Source organism: Poromitra crassiceps (genome assembly GCF_964638095.1).
Source record: "Poromitra crassiceps genome assembly, chromosome: 19".
Lineage (NCBI taxonomy): Eukaryota > Metazoa > Chordata > Actinopteri > Beryciformes > Melamphaidae > Poromitra > Poromitra crassiceps.
In genome coordinates this window covers 16,147,651-16,168,409 of record NC_139646.1, presented here as the reverse complement: position 1 = coordinate 16,168,409, position 20,759 = coordinate 16,147,651, and the positions used below count along the sequence as shown (strand labels likewise).

General features: G+C 44.0%; 1 protein-coding gene across 1 annotated transcript in view; it reads left to right on the top strand.

Moving 5' to 3' along the window:
* The window catches only part of rptor (regulatory associated protein of MTOR, complex 1), a 225,792-nt gene that overhangs the window by 114,212 nt on the left and 90,821 nt on the right, over positions 1 to 20,759 (top strand). The window contains exon 8 of the mRNA XM_083656294.1: positions 3,251 to 3,310. Coding sequence (XP_083512420.1) covers positions 3,251 to 3,310 — 60 coding nt within the window. The remainder of the gene's footprint in view (positions 1 to 3,250; positions 3,311 to 20,759) is intronic.

The following is a 20,759-nucleotide window of genomic DNA, read 5'->3' as shown; positions in this document are numbered from 1 at the left end:
TTCATAGATTTTGAATGAATCACTTTCATGTATTGCGGTTGTAGGCACTCAAGGCCTCTTGCCCAATCAGAATGCATTGATCTAAGTAGCCTGCGTTCTATTACAACACACACACATAACATTGCTCTGGCATTAGTTCTATTTTTGTGCCTCCTCCTTTCCTCTCCTATCTTCTCCTCTCCTCCATCTCTGCTCTCATCTGGTCTCCTGCCTCTCCTGCTGGAGGGAATGTGAATTTCCCTGTGCAGGGGCTGGGTGGGGGAACACGCGCTCCCTCCCTGATGCAACCTCCTGCTCTGTCTGTGTGTTCTGTTGACTTTGGCCCGTCTGTGTGCTTCTGCACGACTCCCATTTTTAATTAATCAGCTTGGTTTATGGCTAGGGGCTTATGGTTTCCCTTTAGCTGAGAACACAGACCAAAACACGGACAAAAATATGGATTGTGTGGTTCAAGTTAAATTCAGAAGTAAATAGGGTGCATTGGCTGGTATAGGGGAAATAATTGACTTGTAATCATAGACCGTCTAGACATAGCTACCGTGGCGTCACCCATTGGTTTTTGGACTCGTGTTTTGAAGCCTCAAGGTTGTCATATTTGCCGTCACCATCTTGGTTATTTGGAGCCAGAAGTGACGTGAATTTGGATGAGAAGAGCCACAGCGTGGCCTGCTATTGGTCCGTGATTGGCGAGCTGTCAATCACGCCTCAAATCATAGTCTTTTCAGTATGAACAACATACTGTACTGTATAGAAGAAAACTTGAAACTAGCTCAATCTAGTTGTAGCGAAGATATCCACTAAAAAAATATTTTTTCCAACCACGGATTTATGTAGATGTAGGGTTGGCTTTAGCTATTCCCTACCTGCTAACGTTTGCACACACACACACACACACACACACACACACACACACACACACACACACACACACACATGCTGTTGTTTAAAGGGACGTTACGTCACACTGGTGCCATATGGGATCTCGTTATTCTCCAGTAGCAGGAAGGTGCCCTACCTTCTTGCATCGTTGTCAGGGAAGATGGATGGATATAAATTTGCTCTCACCGGGCCGATGACAAGACAACCTAAATGTTAGATTAGTGAGTGGAGGGAATTAAAAGACTAGGACTTCTTATTCTTTTCGTTCTCCTACTTCTTCTTCCTCTTCAGAAACTGCCACTGACATAGTTTTGAGCAATGTGCTGAATCCCCCAACTGCTCCAATAATAGTGCTGCTCAGTGGCTAAAAGTAGATGGACTTGGCATCTCGCAAGTGTGGATAAACATAGCTGTGTGAACGCCATGCACAGCTGAACAATTAATTAAAGAACAAAAAGAAAATAGCAATATGTACTTCAGCAATTTCCAAATCGCAGACGCTTTACCCCGCTAGCCGGGCGCTTCTCGCTCATACTGAGCATTAGCGGCCAACCATATAACATTTCCCCATAGACCAGCTTTCTGCTCTCGCGGCTACGTCTTAAAGGATGACTTACCTGAACCAGAAACTTGAAGTGAAGACCCTATCCGATGCCTAACATCCTCTTCTGAATAGCGACAGATGTCGCCGCTTCCAACTTGTTGCATAAAATCCACTTTTATATCTTTGATACATCTTTGATATCAAAAAATCCTTAATGCAATACCATTCCGGAAGTGAAGGGGGCAGTAGAGTAAACACAGTGTGTCGCTGTCCGTACTGCTCCCCACCCTTCCAGAATGGTATTGCATTAAGGATTTTTTGATATCAAAGACATAAAAGTGGATTTTATGCAACAAGTTGGAAGCGGCGCTAATGCTCAGTATGAGCGAGAAGCGCCCGGCTAGCGGGGTAAGCAGATGCTGCAATCAACTGCTTAAGAGACGGGCACGTCTCCCCAAAATTAATTTCTGGAAAAGTTTTTAGAGCTGCTGGTGATCATTGGTCCATGAATGAAATACAATATTGATGAAAACCTTTCAAAAATAACTCCTGCGCATTTTCTTACACATCATCACATGTCTGTAAACAATTTTAAAGTCCTAAAAAAACATTGATGACAAGAAAAACTTTCAGCCCTAAAGTGATGCAAGTTTGACTTTGTGGTTTTCCCCCCAACTCTTAATATGCCCTCTTTTGGTTTATGGTTTCTGTTGCTGACGTTTGATGTACGCACAAACACACGCGCACACATGCAGGCACACGCACACGCACACACACACACACACACCTACACCTGTTTGGATGATGAGTCAGTGTGTGTTCCGCTGCTGCCTCTGTGCCTCGCCGCTGAACGCCAACCTGCTGTGAGTTAAGCTGGCCCTATCTGTCAGAGCTAACCATGCACAGTAAACAAGAACCCCTCCACGCCAGACGCTTCAGAAATACCATTGTTTCTCTCTCACACACACACACACACACACACACATACACACACACACACACACACACACACACACACACACACACACACACACCTCCATTTGATTTTAACTCTGTCAAAATACACTCATCAAAGTGCTCAGTGGATGCAATATTTGAAGCTCTCGTTTTTCATTTGAGTCTTTCTTCTCCCCTTCATTAGTAGTAGAGCATCAATCCCTTTTTCCAACATGTGAAAATGAAATGTTGTTAGTTATTATAGGCATAGTTTGCATAGAATGTGTGTTGGCTACTTGTACCAGGCAGCTAAAGTTGGCATTGTAATGTTAGCCATCCCTCAATCATATTTACAAGTTATGTAGAGCTGTTATGGCAGTGAGCTGTTAGTTTTTACCACCACTATCAAAGGTTATACTGTAACTGAATTCCATTTGATGTCTCCAGGTCAAGATGCAGTTCTCTAAAAACAATTAGCATTGTGGATATAGTACTAAAAGTATAGTATACTTTTTATGTGAATAACATTTTGGGTGAAGCAAAATGTAGCTATTTTTCAAGAAAAGTGGGAGCAGTGTAGAAGCTATAGTGTAGAAGTGAGTGACTAAGCTAATCACCATAACAGCACAAATAATTGAAAGAAATCTCTAAATATAAATACAGTATTTACTCTAATTAGAAAAGGAACAATTATTGATGGTTTAAAACTGAATTTCACTTCACAACCGTCTAATCCTAATGCTAATTTAAAATGAGATATTCCTCTAAATCCATAGATCATACAGTTTGTATTATAGAGGCCAAACGTTTGTATTGCTTAGTCTAATCTGTGAACACTCTGTTTTGCTGCCAACCTTTATCGACAGCTTTCTGTGTTGTTGTTTTTTCTAGGTTTTGTATGCAGAAGAGTGCCAAGCTGGTGCCGGGCGTGACGCTAGACCTCATAGAGAAGTAAGTGGCACTCCACACAGCAGGCCTTCACACAAAGAATCTCTCTTTATTTCAGTCTCTCTCTCTCACTCAGTCTCTGTTGCGGGTGTGATGCACTCTCTCTCTGTTGCAGGTATCATGCACTCTCGCTCATTCTCTCTCTCTCTCTCACACACACACACACACACACACACACACACACACACACACACACACACACACAAGGGCACAATCCACAGAGAGTAATTATTGTCTTCCCTGTGTCTCCGTCTCTCTCTCTCTCCATCTGTCTTCCTGTCTCTCTCTCTCTCTCCGCTGCTCTTGTCTATCTCTCTCGGTCTCTTTCTTCTTGTCCGCCCTCCCTCTCCCCGTAGGTAGAAGTCTCTGCCTTTGTTTCAGTGCGGCAGTAGTTTGGCAGATTTAAAGCTCTACTTTTCTTCCATAAAGCCGCGGGTGCCAAACCGGCTGAGTACGACACATCTCTCGCTCTCAGCCACAGAGTTGCAGATTGATATTTGCACTCAATATGGATGTCATATTTAAAGTTTTAGTAGCTTCTCGGAAACATTCGGCGGTGTGGCGTTTCTTTTTCCCCCTCCTATGTGCAGGGGTGAGTAAAATGACACCCATAAAACAAGCCGGTTGACAAGACTTGGAATTGCGAGCGCTAAGTGACTTAAAAGCTGATTGTTATATTTCACCGGGAAAAAAGGCGTCGTCGCTTGGAAAGAACCTCGAGGTGCTGAAATTGAAATATGTGTCAGCAGTCTCTCGCTGTATAAATAACGTGGGTTGCTCCCTCCTTGCAATGTGTTTGCGAAAGCGGCACTCTCACATGGCAGCACTGTCAGCTGGCACGACACAGGTTGTGAGCACATGTACAGGTATGTGCTAGGTAGTGCTGCACGATTTGGTGATAAAGTCATATTGCGATTATTGTGGACAACTTTATGATTGCGATGCAACAAATGGGATCATGAGTCGACACTCGCTTATTTATCATGGAAATGCACAGATTACTGATGATTTTGAAGTGTGTATTTGTCAACTCAAACAAACTTAGATTAGCATAAAAATACAAACACAAAAAGATTTGTATAGTACTGTTTTCAGTGCCAGTAAAAAGGTTCCCCATTTTGTATATAATTAAATTGCAGCCCTTTTGCGATTATATAATTGCACCGGCCGACATTGCGATTGTGATTTAATTAATTGTGCAGCCACAAGTACTAGGGGTGAGAATCACAGAGTAACTCACGATACAATACAATACTATCATGATACTTGGAACACACACACACACACACACACACACACACACACGCATGCACGCACAGATGTGTCCTTCCTCTAGAGGTTAATTAGTATTTGGCTGCAGGTTGGTGCAGGTAGACTAAGTGTGTGCTTATGCACATCTTGTCCTTGTAGCCCGTTGTCTTTAGGAGCTTGTCTGTGTGTGTGTGTGTGTGTGTGTGTGTGTGTGTGTGTGTGCAGAGCTCAGGCTAGCAGACGTCCCACGGTGACGCAGGCAAAGGCACATTTCTCATGGTCTTTCTGCTCTGCACCTCCTCTCTCCTTCCTCTCTACTGCCGTTTTCTTTTGGGTTTGTTTTGCGTTTCTGTCCAAAGTGAAGTTCTATGTGCCCTACTTTGCCGCCTCGTTTACGTTCCCTCACCTCAGGCAGGTGAACAGAGAAGTGGTTTTTACAGGATTTTAGAGGCAATTCTGATGGGAGATAATGTTTTCCTGTCTTTTTGTTTTGTTTTTGTTTTTATAATTTTTGTGTTCCAGTTGCATCCTCGTTAATAGTTTTGTCCTTACATTTGCTATGAATCAGTCTCCTTCCATGTTTGTTACCTCCGCCAAGGATGATATGTTTTCGGTTCTGTCTGTTTAGGGATTACGGACAAACTTACTGGGCTGATTTTCATGAAACTTGGTGGACTGATGTAGCATGGGCCGAGGAAGAACCCATCACATTTTGGAGCGGATTCGGATCCAACAGCAGATCCCTGCTATAGCGGGCCTTGGCGGAGGTCTGCGCTCCCCGGGTGCCCTTTTAGTTTGTTCATTCATTTGTTTGTCCATCCGTGATCATGCGCAATAGTCTAGAACTTGCTGCTCAGATTTAGATGGAACTTCTGACAAACAATGCAGCTTCCCACTCTTTTAAAAATGACACCGGTTGGCCCAAGATGGGTGCTCCCCAAAACCCGCTGGGTCCAGTGGGTTGGCCCGCCACACGGGTGGTCTGGGTTGACAAATGAGGAACATTTTGCGGGTGTGGGCGGGGTGGTTCAAAAAGTGACAAAGCGGCATTATTAAATAACTCACAGCAGCAAAACAAGCAGACGAAGGCTTTATTAAAGATGTGAACTGTGTGTGTGTGTGTGTGTGTCGCTCTCTCTCCTCTCTCTCTCACTCACACACACACACACACACACAAGGCTGCGAGTCTGACAAAGACCTGCTGTGATTAATATTGGAGGATTTTTTAGAGCATTGCGCATGGGGCAAAGGCAAAGCCTGACAGTAAAGAAACACTTCAAATGAGGTATGTGCCCTGAACACAAATTTTTTTGAAGTGTCCATAAACGAATTCCACGGCAGATTTTTGTGTTAATGGACTGTGATCTATTTTTCAACTTTACTGCGACGTGACCATATCAATTGAGAGACGTATGAACTAAATTAAAAGATATCGGAAAGAATAAGGACTGTTTCTGTTGTCCTACGTCCTTTTGAAGAACTTTTGGATTGGGCTAATTGAAGAAAGACCGATATTTAGCATTTGCAATGACGACGACGCAGAAATAGCTCCATAATGACAGCTGCACGTGTGCACTCATCCACGACTGTGAGAGACAGAGAGAGAGAGAGAAGCTGTTTGGACACCTTGGAGAGCTCCACACACTCATCCTATGTCCTGAGGCATATTACATTAAATTGGTCTGCTGGGTTGGGTTGAGCCTTAACTTTTCTTTTTTCTTAAGATTATTTTTTGTGGCATTTTTGCCTTTTAATTGATAGGACAGTAGGCAGACAGGAAAGGTGGGGAGAGAGAGAGGGGATGACATGCTGCAAAGGACCACGGGTCGGATTCGAACCCGGGTCTGCCACACAAAGGACTAAGCCTTTGAGGTACGCGCTCTACTAGGTGAGCCACCGGGACACACCCATTAACGTATATTTTAACGGGTCGACAGTTCTTGACGACAGTTGTCCCCAGTGTCAGAGACTGTTGCACAGCTGTAGGGAAGCTCAGAGAGGACTCCGAGCAGCCGAAGATGGCGAGTTCTTCCTCCGGCTGAAGGGTTATTTTGTAGCCCGTAGAGTACCGAGTACCATTCAAATATTTTGGCCCAGAATTCCGTCAGTGAAGGGCAGAACCAGAAGGCATGAGACTCATTTATCTTTCTTACTTGCTTTCATCTCTTTTTGTTTTGATCTTTGTTTCGCACAGTTTTAACGATCCCTCTCTCTATCGGGCGATGTCTCGTCATAGACGTTATAGCTGGGGGTGGTGTGGGGGAAACCACCTGTCACGACGCCTCTTTCTGCCGATTTCCCCCGCGGCTTTAAACGAAAGTGACGTGGCGTTCCCACACAGACCAGACCGACTGTATCTACACGTCTCTTAACACCACCTCTCTGTGACCTATGAATATGCAGTCAATTCCCCGGTACCTGTCGCTGCTGGCAAGTGGCTCTCTCAAGGCAGGATGGGAAACCCGCTGGAGCAATAACAAACACCTTTTGAAGAGATGAGCTTTCCCCTTCTTCCATTCGTCTTTCACTCTTTTGAAATCCTGCCTCCTCGACCGAACACACATCGGTCACAGGGTTTGACAACCCTGAAGCTCTGCTCCCCTGCTCTTCCCCTTTCTTTCTTCTCATTTCTCACTGGAATAAAGAGTCTGCTTCTGTGGAAGAGTGTCTATGTGGGGGGGTGGGGGAGTTTATGTCATTGTGAGAGTTTTTTTTTGCGCTCACAGACGTCACTCTAGTTTACGTCTCAATCGGATGCTCCATGTTCCCCACGGGCACATTCTGGTGGAAGTACGTGGAACTGACGACAAAACAGAAACATCAAAGGCGTGACAGTTTGACAGTGTTTTTGGAGTTATTCACCTCGGAGCGCTAGAGAGTTCAGGAGGACACTTCAAGATAAAGTTCAAAATGGTCTCTGTGTAAGACAAGGGACAAACAAACAAGATGAGACCCGAATGAAAAAGCTAGCAACAGCCAGTAACATAACCATGAATGAAATCCGTTGGCTCCAAACAGGTGCATGCTGTAGAACAGTGGTTCCCAACCTACGGTACGCGTACCGTAGGTGGTACTTGCGCCCCCTGCTGGTGGTACTTGGAAGGCTCTGTGATTTTTTTTTTTTTTTTTTTTTTTTTTTTTTTTTAGTTTTTGTGCAAAATCCATGGTGGTCATTAGTAGTAGTTTTCAAACATGTGAAAGTGAAATAATAATAATAATTATTAATATTATTGGCAGTGTTTCTCAAGGTAGGTGGTACTTGCGCCCCCCCCCTGCTGGTGGTACTTGATCCCTGGAATCCCAATGTTTAAATTATGAAATAAACCCAACTTTAAAATCAATTGTAAAACATGTTTATCTATCAAAATAATACTACGAATGAAAATAAACTTGTGATCATTGAAATTGAGGTTTATTTTGTTGTCTTGAGATTTAGAAACAAATATTTGTTTCTGACGGACACTATACCTGTTGCGCATGCACAATTACCTGCCCGCCCCGCATGGTACACAAGTGGTGAACAAAGACGAGGAGGGATGCTAAAGTGGATCAAAACGGGAGGGAATCGTAAAAGAGCTGTAGTAGAGGAGAGCAGCAACGATGAAGCACAAGGAGGTGAAGACAGCAGTCAACCCAGCACAAGTGCAGCTGCTGCAGGTTGCACATAGGCTGCAGGTTGGAATAAATTTGCCTCCTGCGTGAACTGTGCATAGCTGAATAGACTGTATTTTAACGTCGGTCATATGGTGGTACTTGGAGAGCCAACTACTTTCTCAGGTGGTACTTGGTGTAAAAAGGTTGGGAACCACTGCTGTAGAAACACTCAACAGAAATCCAACGCAGGGTTTCAGGGTTTTTCCTGGCTCAGAATGGGCTTTTGGTGGGGTGACTACACACGTCAGTAAGCATGATCATGCTTACACTCATGCATAGTCTACATTAGACTTTTGGGTTAGGGTTATCCTGAACACAAATATATCAGTCATGGTCAGAAAGTATGGAGCAATGTGTTTTCACAGCACCCCAACTTTCAGTCATTTCAACATACAAATGGGAGACTTTAACTTTGAAATTCTCTGAATTGATACGGTAAAAGAATGCTTGGTTTTGATTTTGATGTGTAGCCAAAGTTGCCCTGATCTCAAATAGATCCGTCCTGGTCAGAACTTATGGAGCAATGGGTTTTTACAGCACCCCAAGTTTTAGAAAGGAAGCCAAGGTACAAATGTGGGACTTGATATGATGATACTGTAGGAATGCTTTCTTTTGAGTTAGTAATATGCACTCAGAGTTTTCCTGAACTCAAATATATCGGACCTTTGGGGCCTTTGGGGCGTGGCTAAAACCTCTAAAATAAAATAAAATAAAAAGATCTTTGAGGGTGCCAAATATTCCGCTCTGCAGGAAAGCCCTACATAGGCCTCCCAAAATGTACGACCACGACTACAGTAGTAATGCCAAAACGGGCTCTCTTCCCCTTCAAAGAGAAGTCCCTCCAGGCTGTGTAAGCTGGATCAGTCAGTGATGTGTGGATGTGACAGACATATACAGGCATCTCTGTTAACCTTTCCTAAGATCCTGTGCTCCGCTCTAACACCACCATGTTAGCCGTCCTCTTCAAACGCACACCTCTCTCTCCAGGCTAGTCACCTCCCTCTCCAGGCTAAACGCACACCTCTCTCTCCAGGCTAGTCACCTCCCTCTCCAGGCTAGTCACCTCCCTCTCCAGGCTAAATGCACACCTCCCTCTCCAGGCCTGCATACCAAGAAGGTTGGACCCAGAAGGGAGTCAGCGAGGTTCAGAGAGGGAGAGGGAGGGAGCACTACCAGGAGTAAAGTGCTGATCTTCAGATTGTTAGTCTCTATGGTGTGACGAGATTGGATTTGAGATGCTGTCACTTAGAAGTAATATTCAAAAACCTGAGCGACTTTACACATCCAATATTAAAGTATTACATTCCAGGTCATTCAGGACCTTGAAGTGACATCAAAGCATGGAGAGAGTTCAAGTGGGGATTTAAATGGACAAAAATAAGAGAAGTTTTCTAAAAGGAATTTCTAAAAGTTTGCATCATGTTACATCATGGGACTTTTTAAAGATTGAATTCCCCCTAATGCACCAATTAAGCATAGAGATAAATATTTCATGTTAATGGCATTGAGTCCGTGTTGCTCCTCGGTCCTGGAAGTTTCAGCTGGCCTGGATATGACCGCGTCCACAGGGCTGCAGTAAGTGTTGACTCAGCTGATGTTCTTCAGAGTTGAATAATGGATGGTCTCAGAACTCATAAAAGAAAATGGCTCTAAACTCATTTACTGTCTCACCAATGTGCTCCGTGAGGCTATACCAGCTCCCTGACTCAACTCTAGTGTCAACGGTAAAGATGTGTCTCAATGGAAGCTCCAACAAAACCAGTTCTATTTAGATCTTAACAGATCTATTCAGGCATATTCTGAATTAAGGAAATGAAAAGAACCTTCACGCATTATTAAATTCAAGGTTCCAAGAATTAGTATTAGAAATGTATTACACAAGAAGTTCGATGAAAGTTTGAAAACCTCGCGCTCCATCTACACATTTAAACACAACCTCAGGAAACAACTGCTATGCTCCTACCTGTTTTCGTAACATACTTTCATCTTGAATCCCAATGCCAAGTAACAACTGTGGAGCCCATATTCATATTTGTATTTGAAATGTTTATACTCACCTTGAACTGCAACCTCAATTAACTCCATAATTATATTTGTACTTGAATGTGTAACCCCAAGTAATAATTGTTTTGTCCACAAATTGATCTGGGATCTCTTATCTGTAGTATGAATGAGATGTCTGTAATATACAGTATGTAGGCCACATCCTTGTTTTCTGTTATGGCCCCAACCATAAGCTTTAAATAGCTTCTATGGGGACCATGTTCACATATTATGCATTATTCATTAGTTCCAATGTTGTTATTTTATGCATATGTGTGAATAAAAAACTCAAACTAAAAAAAAAAAACATAGAGAGGGATGTTTAAATGCTCATTCATATATTATTGTAGAAATTTTGTATTTTGATCCAAAAGTATTTCCTAATATAAGTATTTAGGGATGTACACTTAAAATAACTGGCTTAAATGGACATTGCATTACATTTACAGTAAAGACAAAAATAGATGATAAGATTTATTATTTGTTTTGTTAGCGACTGTTTGAATTGCGTCATCGCAGCCAGTTTCAATCATGAGAGACCAGTTGGTAAGATTTAACAAGCAGCTTTATTCAGCAAATGGCATGGCAACTGCTTTGGCGTATGACTCCATTGTAAGATGACGCCCCTCTTGTGGTGAGAGAAGGGGGCATCTGACCCCTTAAAGCACTATCAACATGCCAGCAGCTAAACCACTACATGACTAAATAGGTGCTCAGCCAGCCAGCTGAAATGATGCGTGCTGAGAGCGTATTACTCAGCTTTTAGTGAACGCAGCCGTGGGACTCCATCTCCCAGCGTCCTTATCGGTGAAGTGATGACACTCAGGAGCTCCCCTGATGTTGTTCCTAGGCTAGTTGCTAGGCTAGCTAGCTGCTAGCAGCCCTTCATGGCAGCCATGGCCTGGAGTTGCTGTTGGAAGAATCAAGTCGAGCGTCCGAAACCTGGAGGCGGACATGCATCTCACTGGATGAACAGAGGTTCTATCATTCTCCTTTCCGCGCCCCTGCGTTCCCGGAGCGGCTTCATCTTTGGATCTTCTTCCACTTGCACGTCCGTGGGTGCGCGGCACCTCCTTTCCTGCTATTTTTCCACAGGCCTTCCCAGTGCTGCCGCGCCCCCCTGCCACTAGAGCGTGCAGCAGGCCTTCCCACCGTGACTTCGTCGTGATCCCTGGCCTGTGACGCAGCCATGTCGTCCGGCTCAGACAGCTCCAAAAAGAGATGCATGACACCCATGCCACCGTTCCCGGTCCAGAACAAGGTACTATCATCGAAGTCCATGACGCCGTCCAGGAACTGCTCCATTTCCTCCTGCCCATCTTCGAGATCTGACAGGCTGAGAGTGGAAGAACGCTGAGTGATCCATGGATAATAACGACTTTGAACGTCGGATCGATCCACAGATGGTAGACGATAGTAGATGATAAGGCAGGTAGCGAATAGACAGCTTCAGTGGAGACGAACAGCCCTGATGCCAGCTGCTGCTATGATCCAGCCAGAGAGGAAGAAGATGTAAACTCTCGCTATATTACTAGGATGAACTGAATGATCAGATATGATGGTGGAAAGCCAGCCAGGTAGGATTCCCCGTAACATATTTGTACCTTAACGAACATCGGTATTTGATCAAGTCTGTCTCGAGAGATTAGTATTTGATTAACTAACAGTGCAAATCAATCTTTTTTTCTCTTTTTTTTTATGTGCATCCCCAATTTACAGCTTACATAATATTTGTTGTATGCTTTTTATCCCCTTGGATAACCGACGAAACGTAGATGATGTGAAATCATGTCAAGATATTGGCAGAAGTTTGTTCAGCTATAATCACTCACTGAAGTACCGTAGAAGTAGATGAGGAAAAAGTGGGTAACCCACAATTGTAAATGACAACACTTTATCACAAAATAAATCCTGGGACGCATTGGACATCACAGATTAATATTTCTCAAGGCCCGTTAAAAAAGAAATAAAAAAGAGAGAGGAGCATGTCTTGTGTTGTTCACCGTGTGATCACGCCCAACAGTATCCAAAGGTGGATTTTTCATCATATGTTGTTATTGTACTCTGGGTGCGGGGATGTGTGGCCAAATTGCGTACATGGGTATGGCACAGTACTCATCACTGTGTGCCAGCACACAGTGATGGGCATTGCACACTCACTGACCACTCACTGAGTACGGACTCACACCTCAAAAGGTCAGACACAATGGGAATGCCCATACAAACACACACCCTGTGCTCCCTAAATCTTAAGAACATTTGTTGTCAAATGTATTGCATCATGTAATGTCAGCACAGCAGTATTTAGTGGAACTGCACCCAAAACAAGAAATTGAAGCGCTGTGTATTTGTCTTATCATATTCATTGGATCGTTTCTCTCTCTCCCTCCTTCTGTGTCTCCCTCCCACATCCATCTAACCAACACACACATTCTGACTGCGTCCAATCACAAGAGCCTATCCATCCATCTAACCAACACACATTCTGGCTGCGTCCAATCACAATAGCCTTTTAGATAAGAAAGTCACGACACTAAGCCCATGGGTCTTTTCTCTGCATACTACACAGACATGTGTTCACTCACTTGATCTCTTACTGTCTCTCGCTCTATCTCTCTCTGTCTCTCTCGCACACAAACACACACACACACACACACACACACACACACACACACACACACACACACACACACACACACTCTCTTATCCCTTCGCTTTCATCTACATGGTGCTGACACAAGTGCCGTGAGTTGATCCCTATTCAGAACCTCCTCGTGCGCGTTTCGCTGTAACCCCCACCCCCCCACCCCCCTCCCCCTGGTGGACAAGGCCGACCCGCTCCCCCTGGTGGACAGGGCCGACCCGCTTCTCTGGTATCTGACACTAGTCTGAAAGCCCACTGTGCTGAACGCCCTGGGGGGTCTCAGGAGTTGGGCTCCGCTGTTGAAGGAATCATATCATCACCATATTAGCAATCATAATAACATGATGCTTCATCGATCCCTCTAGGGAAATTGTTTCTTCTTCTCCCTGCAGAGGAAAGTCAGAAAGCAACGTCAGCAGCTCCTAGGGATGGGACAATATATTGAAATTCAATTTATCACTACTGTATAAATATATGACAATACGTATTGTGTGGGAGAAAAATGAATCACAATATTATCTGCATTTTATTCTGCTGTAGTAGTCACAAATGAGGCACCTTGGCCATCACAATTTCACAAACTCTTTTATTGAAATTATATTATATGCAGTTTATAATGATATTTTTGTTCTTTACATTCAAGCAGTGCAATTGCTACAAAGATATGTAGCTCAGAAATAAACATAATTTTGCAATCATACTTTGTTGTCATTGCACTTTTATTTATTATTACATCATATCGTAGTTGTATTGAATCGTGAACGCCATATTGCCTATCAAATTGTGTCCTCAGAGAAGCATAATTAGCGACGTCTCCTCCCTTCTGTAGCAGATACAGAGCAACGACCCTGGAGAAGTTAGAGATTCATTGTCTTGCTCAAGGACACTTCAGCAGGGCGAATGCCTACCTGCTTGGAGGCGTTGAACCCGAAGTCTCTGGTTGAAAGACCCGCACATACCTGAAATGTGTTGGAGTTGAACCCAGTCTGCCAGGGTGAAATGCAGGAATCTTGACAGCTAGACCTTAAAGTCGAGCTGAACCCAAAAAGGACTTTTCTTTTCTTTTAGTTCAAATACCTGGGTATGCAGTGCACCTATTTAATGATGTATGCAAAGAAAATCACAAAAATCTAATTCCTTTAGTTTTTCACACTTTTTCACATCAAAAGTTCATTTTTCAAGATTTCATTGATAACACTAATCTACAGTTTGCTGACGTCACCTAGTACTATCAAATTTCTACCCCATTTCAACCAATCATATCATGACATGCAGCTGTCAATCAAATCTTCATTTCAGGATAATTTTCTCTTCCAAATGAAGTAGAAAATGGCGCCTAGTGCCTGTCATCTGGCAGAATTCCTATTCAATAAACTAACTACTAACTTGGCCAATTGCATGAGACATGAACAAAAAACAAAAACTATAATCTCTAAGAATGCAAAGAAATGTAACTGGCTCGTTAAAACGCGCATTCCAGGAATATCGTATTTACAGAAATAGTGTAAAAGGCGCGCGCTTATTGATGTCAATAAAAAATTGATCACAAAAAAAAGGCGCGCGCTTGAGAGCGTGGTAGTCAGGGGTCTCCCCTTGGAGATTTCAGGCGGGTGGGCAGCACCCATGCATCGGATTGTCCGCTCGCTCCGCACGAAGCAAGTGGCTGCCTGGTACTCCGCGGATCCCACTCGCGTAGCACAACAACACGCTGAATCCCACTCGATTTGGGGGTGGAACACACCATGATTGACCAATGCCAAAGCCAGTCGACAGAATTGTTAAATCAAATCATCGACACGTATATGGTCCGCCTCTCAATTTGTTTTCAGTCTCCGACGCTCGTGCTATTGCATTCGCCTCTGGTTCACTTCGACTTTAAGTGGTGCTTTTTTTCATAATTTTACACAAATATGAAGACCCAGACACACAAAATCTCCTGGACATGAGATAGAAGTAGCCCTGTTAGAAAGGCAGAAGTTACAGTGTTACAGTATAAACTATATACACAAAAGAAAAGCCATCAGCGGAGCTTCAGAGGCAGCAGAGAAAGCTTCGCGATGGCTGTGGATGAGGAGGGACAAGTCATGGTCTAATGCTTCTTGGACACATGCCGGGAACTGATCACTCCCGGTCGGGTCGCCTGGTTCAGGGTGTCTGAAGTTGAAAGACCCGAAACACCCGATGACCTCCCGATGACCTCAGGTACTATCACTGAGGATGTGTCCAAGTGCATCACTAGATGTATGCAACTATCAGCAGTCAGAGAGCTTCTGCCTGCTGTGTCTCCTTCAGCAGACACGTGTCCCGACCACCTCATTGTACAGTAAATCTCCCTGGATAACACCCACAGCTAAATGCCATAATTGTAATTGTAATATAAATCCACACATACACAAACCCACATAAAAGCTTGCACGCACACGTGCACACACACGCGCACACACACACACACGCACGCACGCACGCACGCACACACACACACACACACACACACACACACAGAGACTCACATTGGCATTGATTTTTCCCAGCCGTCCTTGTGTACTGTAGAGAACTTTCTCTCTCGCCGCTCCACTTTACACCTCTGATGGCTGTTAAGAGACTTCTACATGAGTAACCAAAGTGTGACTTGGTGTCAGAGCAACGGCCTTGCGTAAGAACGTGGCATTGATAGGTGGCTTAAAGTTTCTTTATATATACTATATATATATATATATATATATATATATATATATATATATATATATATATATATATATGTGTGTGTGTGTATATATGTGTGTGTGTATATATGTGTGTGTGTATACAGTATATATATGTATATATTTGTGTGTGTGTGTGTATATATATATATGCAGTTTTTATTTGTTTAGTCTTGTTTATTTATAAAGCCTACAACATACAGTATACACATAATCTATACAATGCTTAGGTTACATACATACATCGCATACTATTGTCATATACAGTACATCATTTTACTAGATTACATACATCATATACCATAATACCAGGGTTTTCCACTAGTGCATACAATGTCCAGCTGGGTCAAAATAGTAGCCAGCCGGGCGTCCGGGTAGCGGTAGATTCCCTGCCCAACAAAACACGAGGGTCGCAGGTTCGCACCCACGTGTTACCTCCGGCTTGGTCGGGCGTCCATACAGGCACGATTGTGTCTGGGGGATGGAAGCCACATTGGGGGTATGTGTCCTGGTCGCTGCACTAGCGCCTCCTCTGGTCGGTCGGGGTGCCTGGTCGGGGTGGAAGGGAACTGGTGGGAATAGCGTGATCCTCCCACGTGCTACGTCCTGCCAGTGAAGCTCCCCCTGTCGGGTGTAAAGAAGTGGCTGGCAACTGTGCACGTTTTGGAGGAGGCATGGTGCTAGTCTCGGCTCTCCCCAGATCGGCAGAGGGTGGAGCAGGGGGAAAAATTGGCCAAGTACAATTGGGGAGAAAAAAAAGGGGGGGGGGGGGATATATATAGTAGCCAGCTTAGGGGCTACTAGGGGCATCCCGGTGGAGTGGAGTTTACCGTGTTTAAGCACCGCGATTGGCCCGCAGGTCCAAACACTGCCCACCCGGGAAACTAGAGGCCATCTCACGAAGCGACACCTCTGAATTACCCTGAATCTGGTGAGTGATGCCCTCGGCAGTGCTGGGGGGGAACACAGAACGGTTGTGGCAGTATTGCAATATTGCGGTTATTGTGACAGTAAGAAAGTAGCCGGCTGGAAATGCCATTTAGCTGACAGCTGGCGCCTGGCGCTTATGGAAAACCCTGATAATACACAAACTCACTCATGCCTATCGTCAATCCACCTGACCTGCATGTCTCTGGATTTGGAAAAATAATTTGGAACTAAACCAATCGGATTCAGATTCACTTCCATTGCCACAGTAAAGTAATCCGATTACATACGAGGAATTTGACTTGGTGTAAGTATGCACTGCAGCATAGCGGTCACATCAATAGTTAGAAGACAGAAACAATACAGAAAGACAATCACAAGGTGCAGTCCTTTGAAGTGACGTATGATTGGGGGGGGGGGCAGTAACAAACCAGTAACTATTAAAAATGCATGAAAAAATAACAGGATTACATACAAATAAAGCAGGAAAACAGAGAACAAAACTGTAAAAATTGTGTAAAAAAGTGGTTTTTAAAAGTGTCTTGACAGATGACACTCCCCTAACCGCCTCAGGCTCTGCATTATTCCAGCCCATCCCCTCATCCATCCTCTCATCCATCCCCTCAATATCTATTTTCGCTGCTCAAATATTTCACACTGATACTGAGCAGGGCTGTGAGCCTGCTGAGTGTTCATCCTTAGTGCTGACTAGCCAAACAAAGCCTTGGCAGGAGCACAAAGCGCTCAGTGGTCCGGCCGGCCCACATGCTCGCTGTATGGGCTTTCACCTGCCAGGAGCGGCCCATCACAGCTGCTGTTGTTGGTCAGAGGTGGGCATGGTGTTGGTCAGAGGTGGGCATGTTGTTGGTCAGAGGTGGGCATGGTGTTGGTCAGAGGTGGGCATGGCAGCACCACAGCTCCCACAGTACTATCATTCCTACCACGCCACCTGCATTTCTTGGGTGACATTTAGACATTTGAGTCAGTCTTTGCATGTGGATTCTCTCTCTCTCTCTCTCTCTCTGTACGTACTGTATATCCATGTCTATGTTTCCAGCCAACTGTTAAGTCAATTTTACATAAACTTTTGAAATCTTACAACAACAAAAATGTAACGTGAATTTGCAGCTTAAAGAAAAACACATCGACGAGAAAATGTTTAAGTATCTTTCAAGAATGGATTTGAGAATTGGAAAGTTGTGATTGTTCTTGAGCATCTGAAGACAAAAACAAAGAAATGTATGCCAAGTGTTGGGCCATAGAACCACAAAGGAGACATAAGGAGGTGCGTCCTGGTAGCTCGCCTGGTGGCATGCTTGGTCCTTTGCGCGGCCGCCCCGAGTTTGAATCCCCTCTCTCTCTCTAACCACCTTTCCTGTCTGCCTACTGTCCTATATACAAAATAAATGAGGCGAAATGCCCCAAAACATTATGGAGGAGACTTCACTCAAGTTTTCTAGTTATATTATATGGTATATTATAATTAGCAAAAAACAACAACACTTGGACGGAAAGTCCAAGTGTATATAATATATCTATATATATACTGTATATATGTATATATATATAGAGCTGAGAAAAGCCCTGTGCACAGCAGTGCTCTTCTCCTGGGTGCTGGCTGGTGCAGGGTGAATCACAAGAGTAAAAAAAGAAGTTCTCCAGCGCACACCAGGGTAGGAAAATAGACACTTTATTAACTTTTAGCGAACCTGATGAAGCACTTTGTGAAACGCGTTGTTCGCCTTGTTTCCTGTTTTTAATGTAGCCTAAAAGTTAATAAAGTGTCTATTTTCCTACCCTGGTGTGTTGAGCAGAACTTCTTTTTTTACTCATGTATATATATATATATATATATATATATATATATATATATATATATATATATATATATATGTCTGTCTCCCAATCTCTCTCTCCATCTCTCTGAATATTTTGTGGTGCGTGTGTTTGTGCGTTCATCACCGGCCTCCGGCGAGCGACTGGGTAAAGCAGGAGCGCTTGGCAGATGAATGGGGGACAGGGGCTCGACCCCTGTGGTCTACAGAGGTCTGTACAGCAGAGGAGGAATGACTGCTCTCTGATACTCTGACATCGCTGCTCTTTCACTTGAGCAATGACTTGGTGGGCCACTGCAGGCCTTCAGCATTCTGTGTGTGTGTGTGTGTGTGTGTGTGTGTGTGTGTGTGTGTGTGTGTGTGTGTGTGTGTGTGTGTGTGTGTGTGAGAGAGCAAGCGTGGGGAAGCCAGGCCATCTACACCTTCGGCTAGGGAAGGGAACCCCCCCTCCCTTCTCAGCCAATGAAAGAAATCTCCTTCCCAATCCCTCTTTGTGCTCTCTCACACACACACACACACACACACACACACACACATGAACTGTAATGTGTTAGCCACCTAGCATCTACCCTAAGACCCACTGTTCATTAGAAAGCAGACGGCCAGGTGTGGTAACAGTCATTTCCTCTGTTTGCTGTTGTGATTACTGTCACGGTCGTCGTGGTCTCTGTCTCGAAGAGATTCCCCCACGCTCATTTCCATGGCGCTCCCGCCTTCCGCTCACGGAATATAGCTAGAATCCGATTTGGAGTGCCAGAGCAGAAGTGCCTGAGTTTCTGCCAGAGGGGATTTAAACTCAGGGTATAGATTTCAATTCCCTCTAATACACATTAGATACACAGCTGTGAGCGTAGCTGTCCTGCACACTCGGGACTTAGGCAAGATGTTTCAATAATCAAACAAATTCCACATTTTACATTCAGCATTGAGATGTCACTCACTGAAGTTCGGCTGTTCCCTCAACAGCGAGTGGAGAAACGAAGCGCTCAGCCTCTATAAGGAAATCTGATTTATTGATTTATTGTGCCTGCATCAGTACTATAGCTCCAAAAGGAATTTTGAGTTGTGCTAATCATTTGTGCCGACACATTGAAACACAGTTGCATGATATGGGATTGACACACTAGATGGAGGATAAAACGTAAACCTCGTAACCTCATAGAAACCTAAAGGCTCAGGCAGATCTGATCTGATGATAAGATTTGAGCTTCCTCCCTCTCTCCTGGCCCTGTCTTGCAGGAGCTTGGTGTTGGAGTCATTACTAGTGTGTTAGTAAATTTCCATTTTGTTGGGGACCCCCTGAAACCCCCTCAATGACCCCTGGAGGTCCCCGGACCTCACTTTGAGAACAACTGGCCTAGCTCTCACCAGCAGGTTAATATAAAAAAAAAAGTGACTGACGTTAATGTTAACATGCAGTAGCCACTAACACTAGCGTATACAAGATGCATTAACTAGTGAGCAAGTCCGATGTGGTTACAGATGGCGATGATGGTTAGCTGTGAAGCTAACTAGCTGACATCTGTCTGAGCACAATCAGTCAGGATATCTCAGTGATGTCTCGGTGATCTGCGGTTCAAATCAGCACAGAAATGTACTGTGTCTATTGTGTTTTCTGTTGAGACAGTCAAGTTATACCTCGACAAACCCAACCATCTGTTCACAGCCACTGCTGCCAAGAGTTCCAATGTTGCCTCCAGAGTGTGTGAAGTCACCTGAAAACCCCCTGTATGTAAACACAAACTAAACATCCTGTCTGACAGCAGATTTAAAACCTCCTGTATGTAAACACAAACTAAACATCCTGTCTGACAGCAGATTCATCATTCAGGTAGCAGAATTTCCCTCTCCCCTGCCTTCCTTCTAGCCTGGGAACCTGACCCATCTGTTCTCTCTCTTAATTCTTTACCTACAGGAGCACTTCCCTCTATGAATGTACATAGTGATACTTATAGGTTCATATTTTTGCAGTCATTTGGCCTCGGTATCGTTTGAAAAAATTACAATATAAGTACCAGCACCAGTAACCTTAAAGTGATACCGATACCAAGGAGCACTGTACTTCATTCGATACCCATTTTTTTCTCTACTTGCTGAACTGCCAAATATGTCATCACATACTGTACAACGCACTTGACTTCACCACAACAGACTGTTGTAGCTGCTGCAGTAGTGCACATTAAATCGAAAATTGGCTGCGAGCAGAACCATACAAATACCGGTTGTCTTTTTTTTCTAGTCATTATACAAAAAGGATTGACTGTATCGTTGACTGGAGAAGTTTCAATACTACCTGGTACTGGGTTATTTCAGTCGATACCTTAAAGGTATTGAGTACCGATACCCAACCAAGAACGTACATGCCTGTGAATGTCTTCACATGTGTTGAGGCAGTA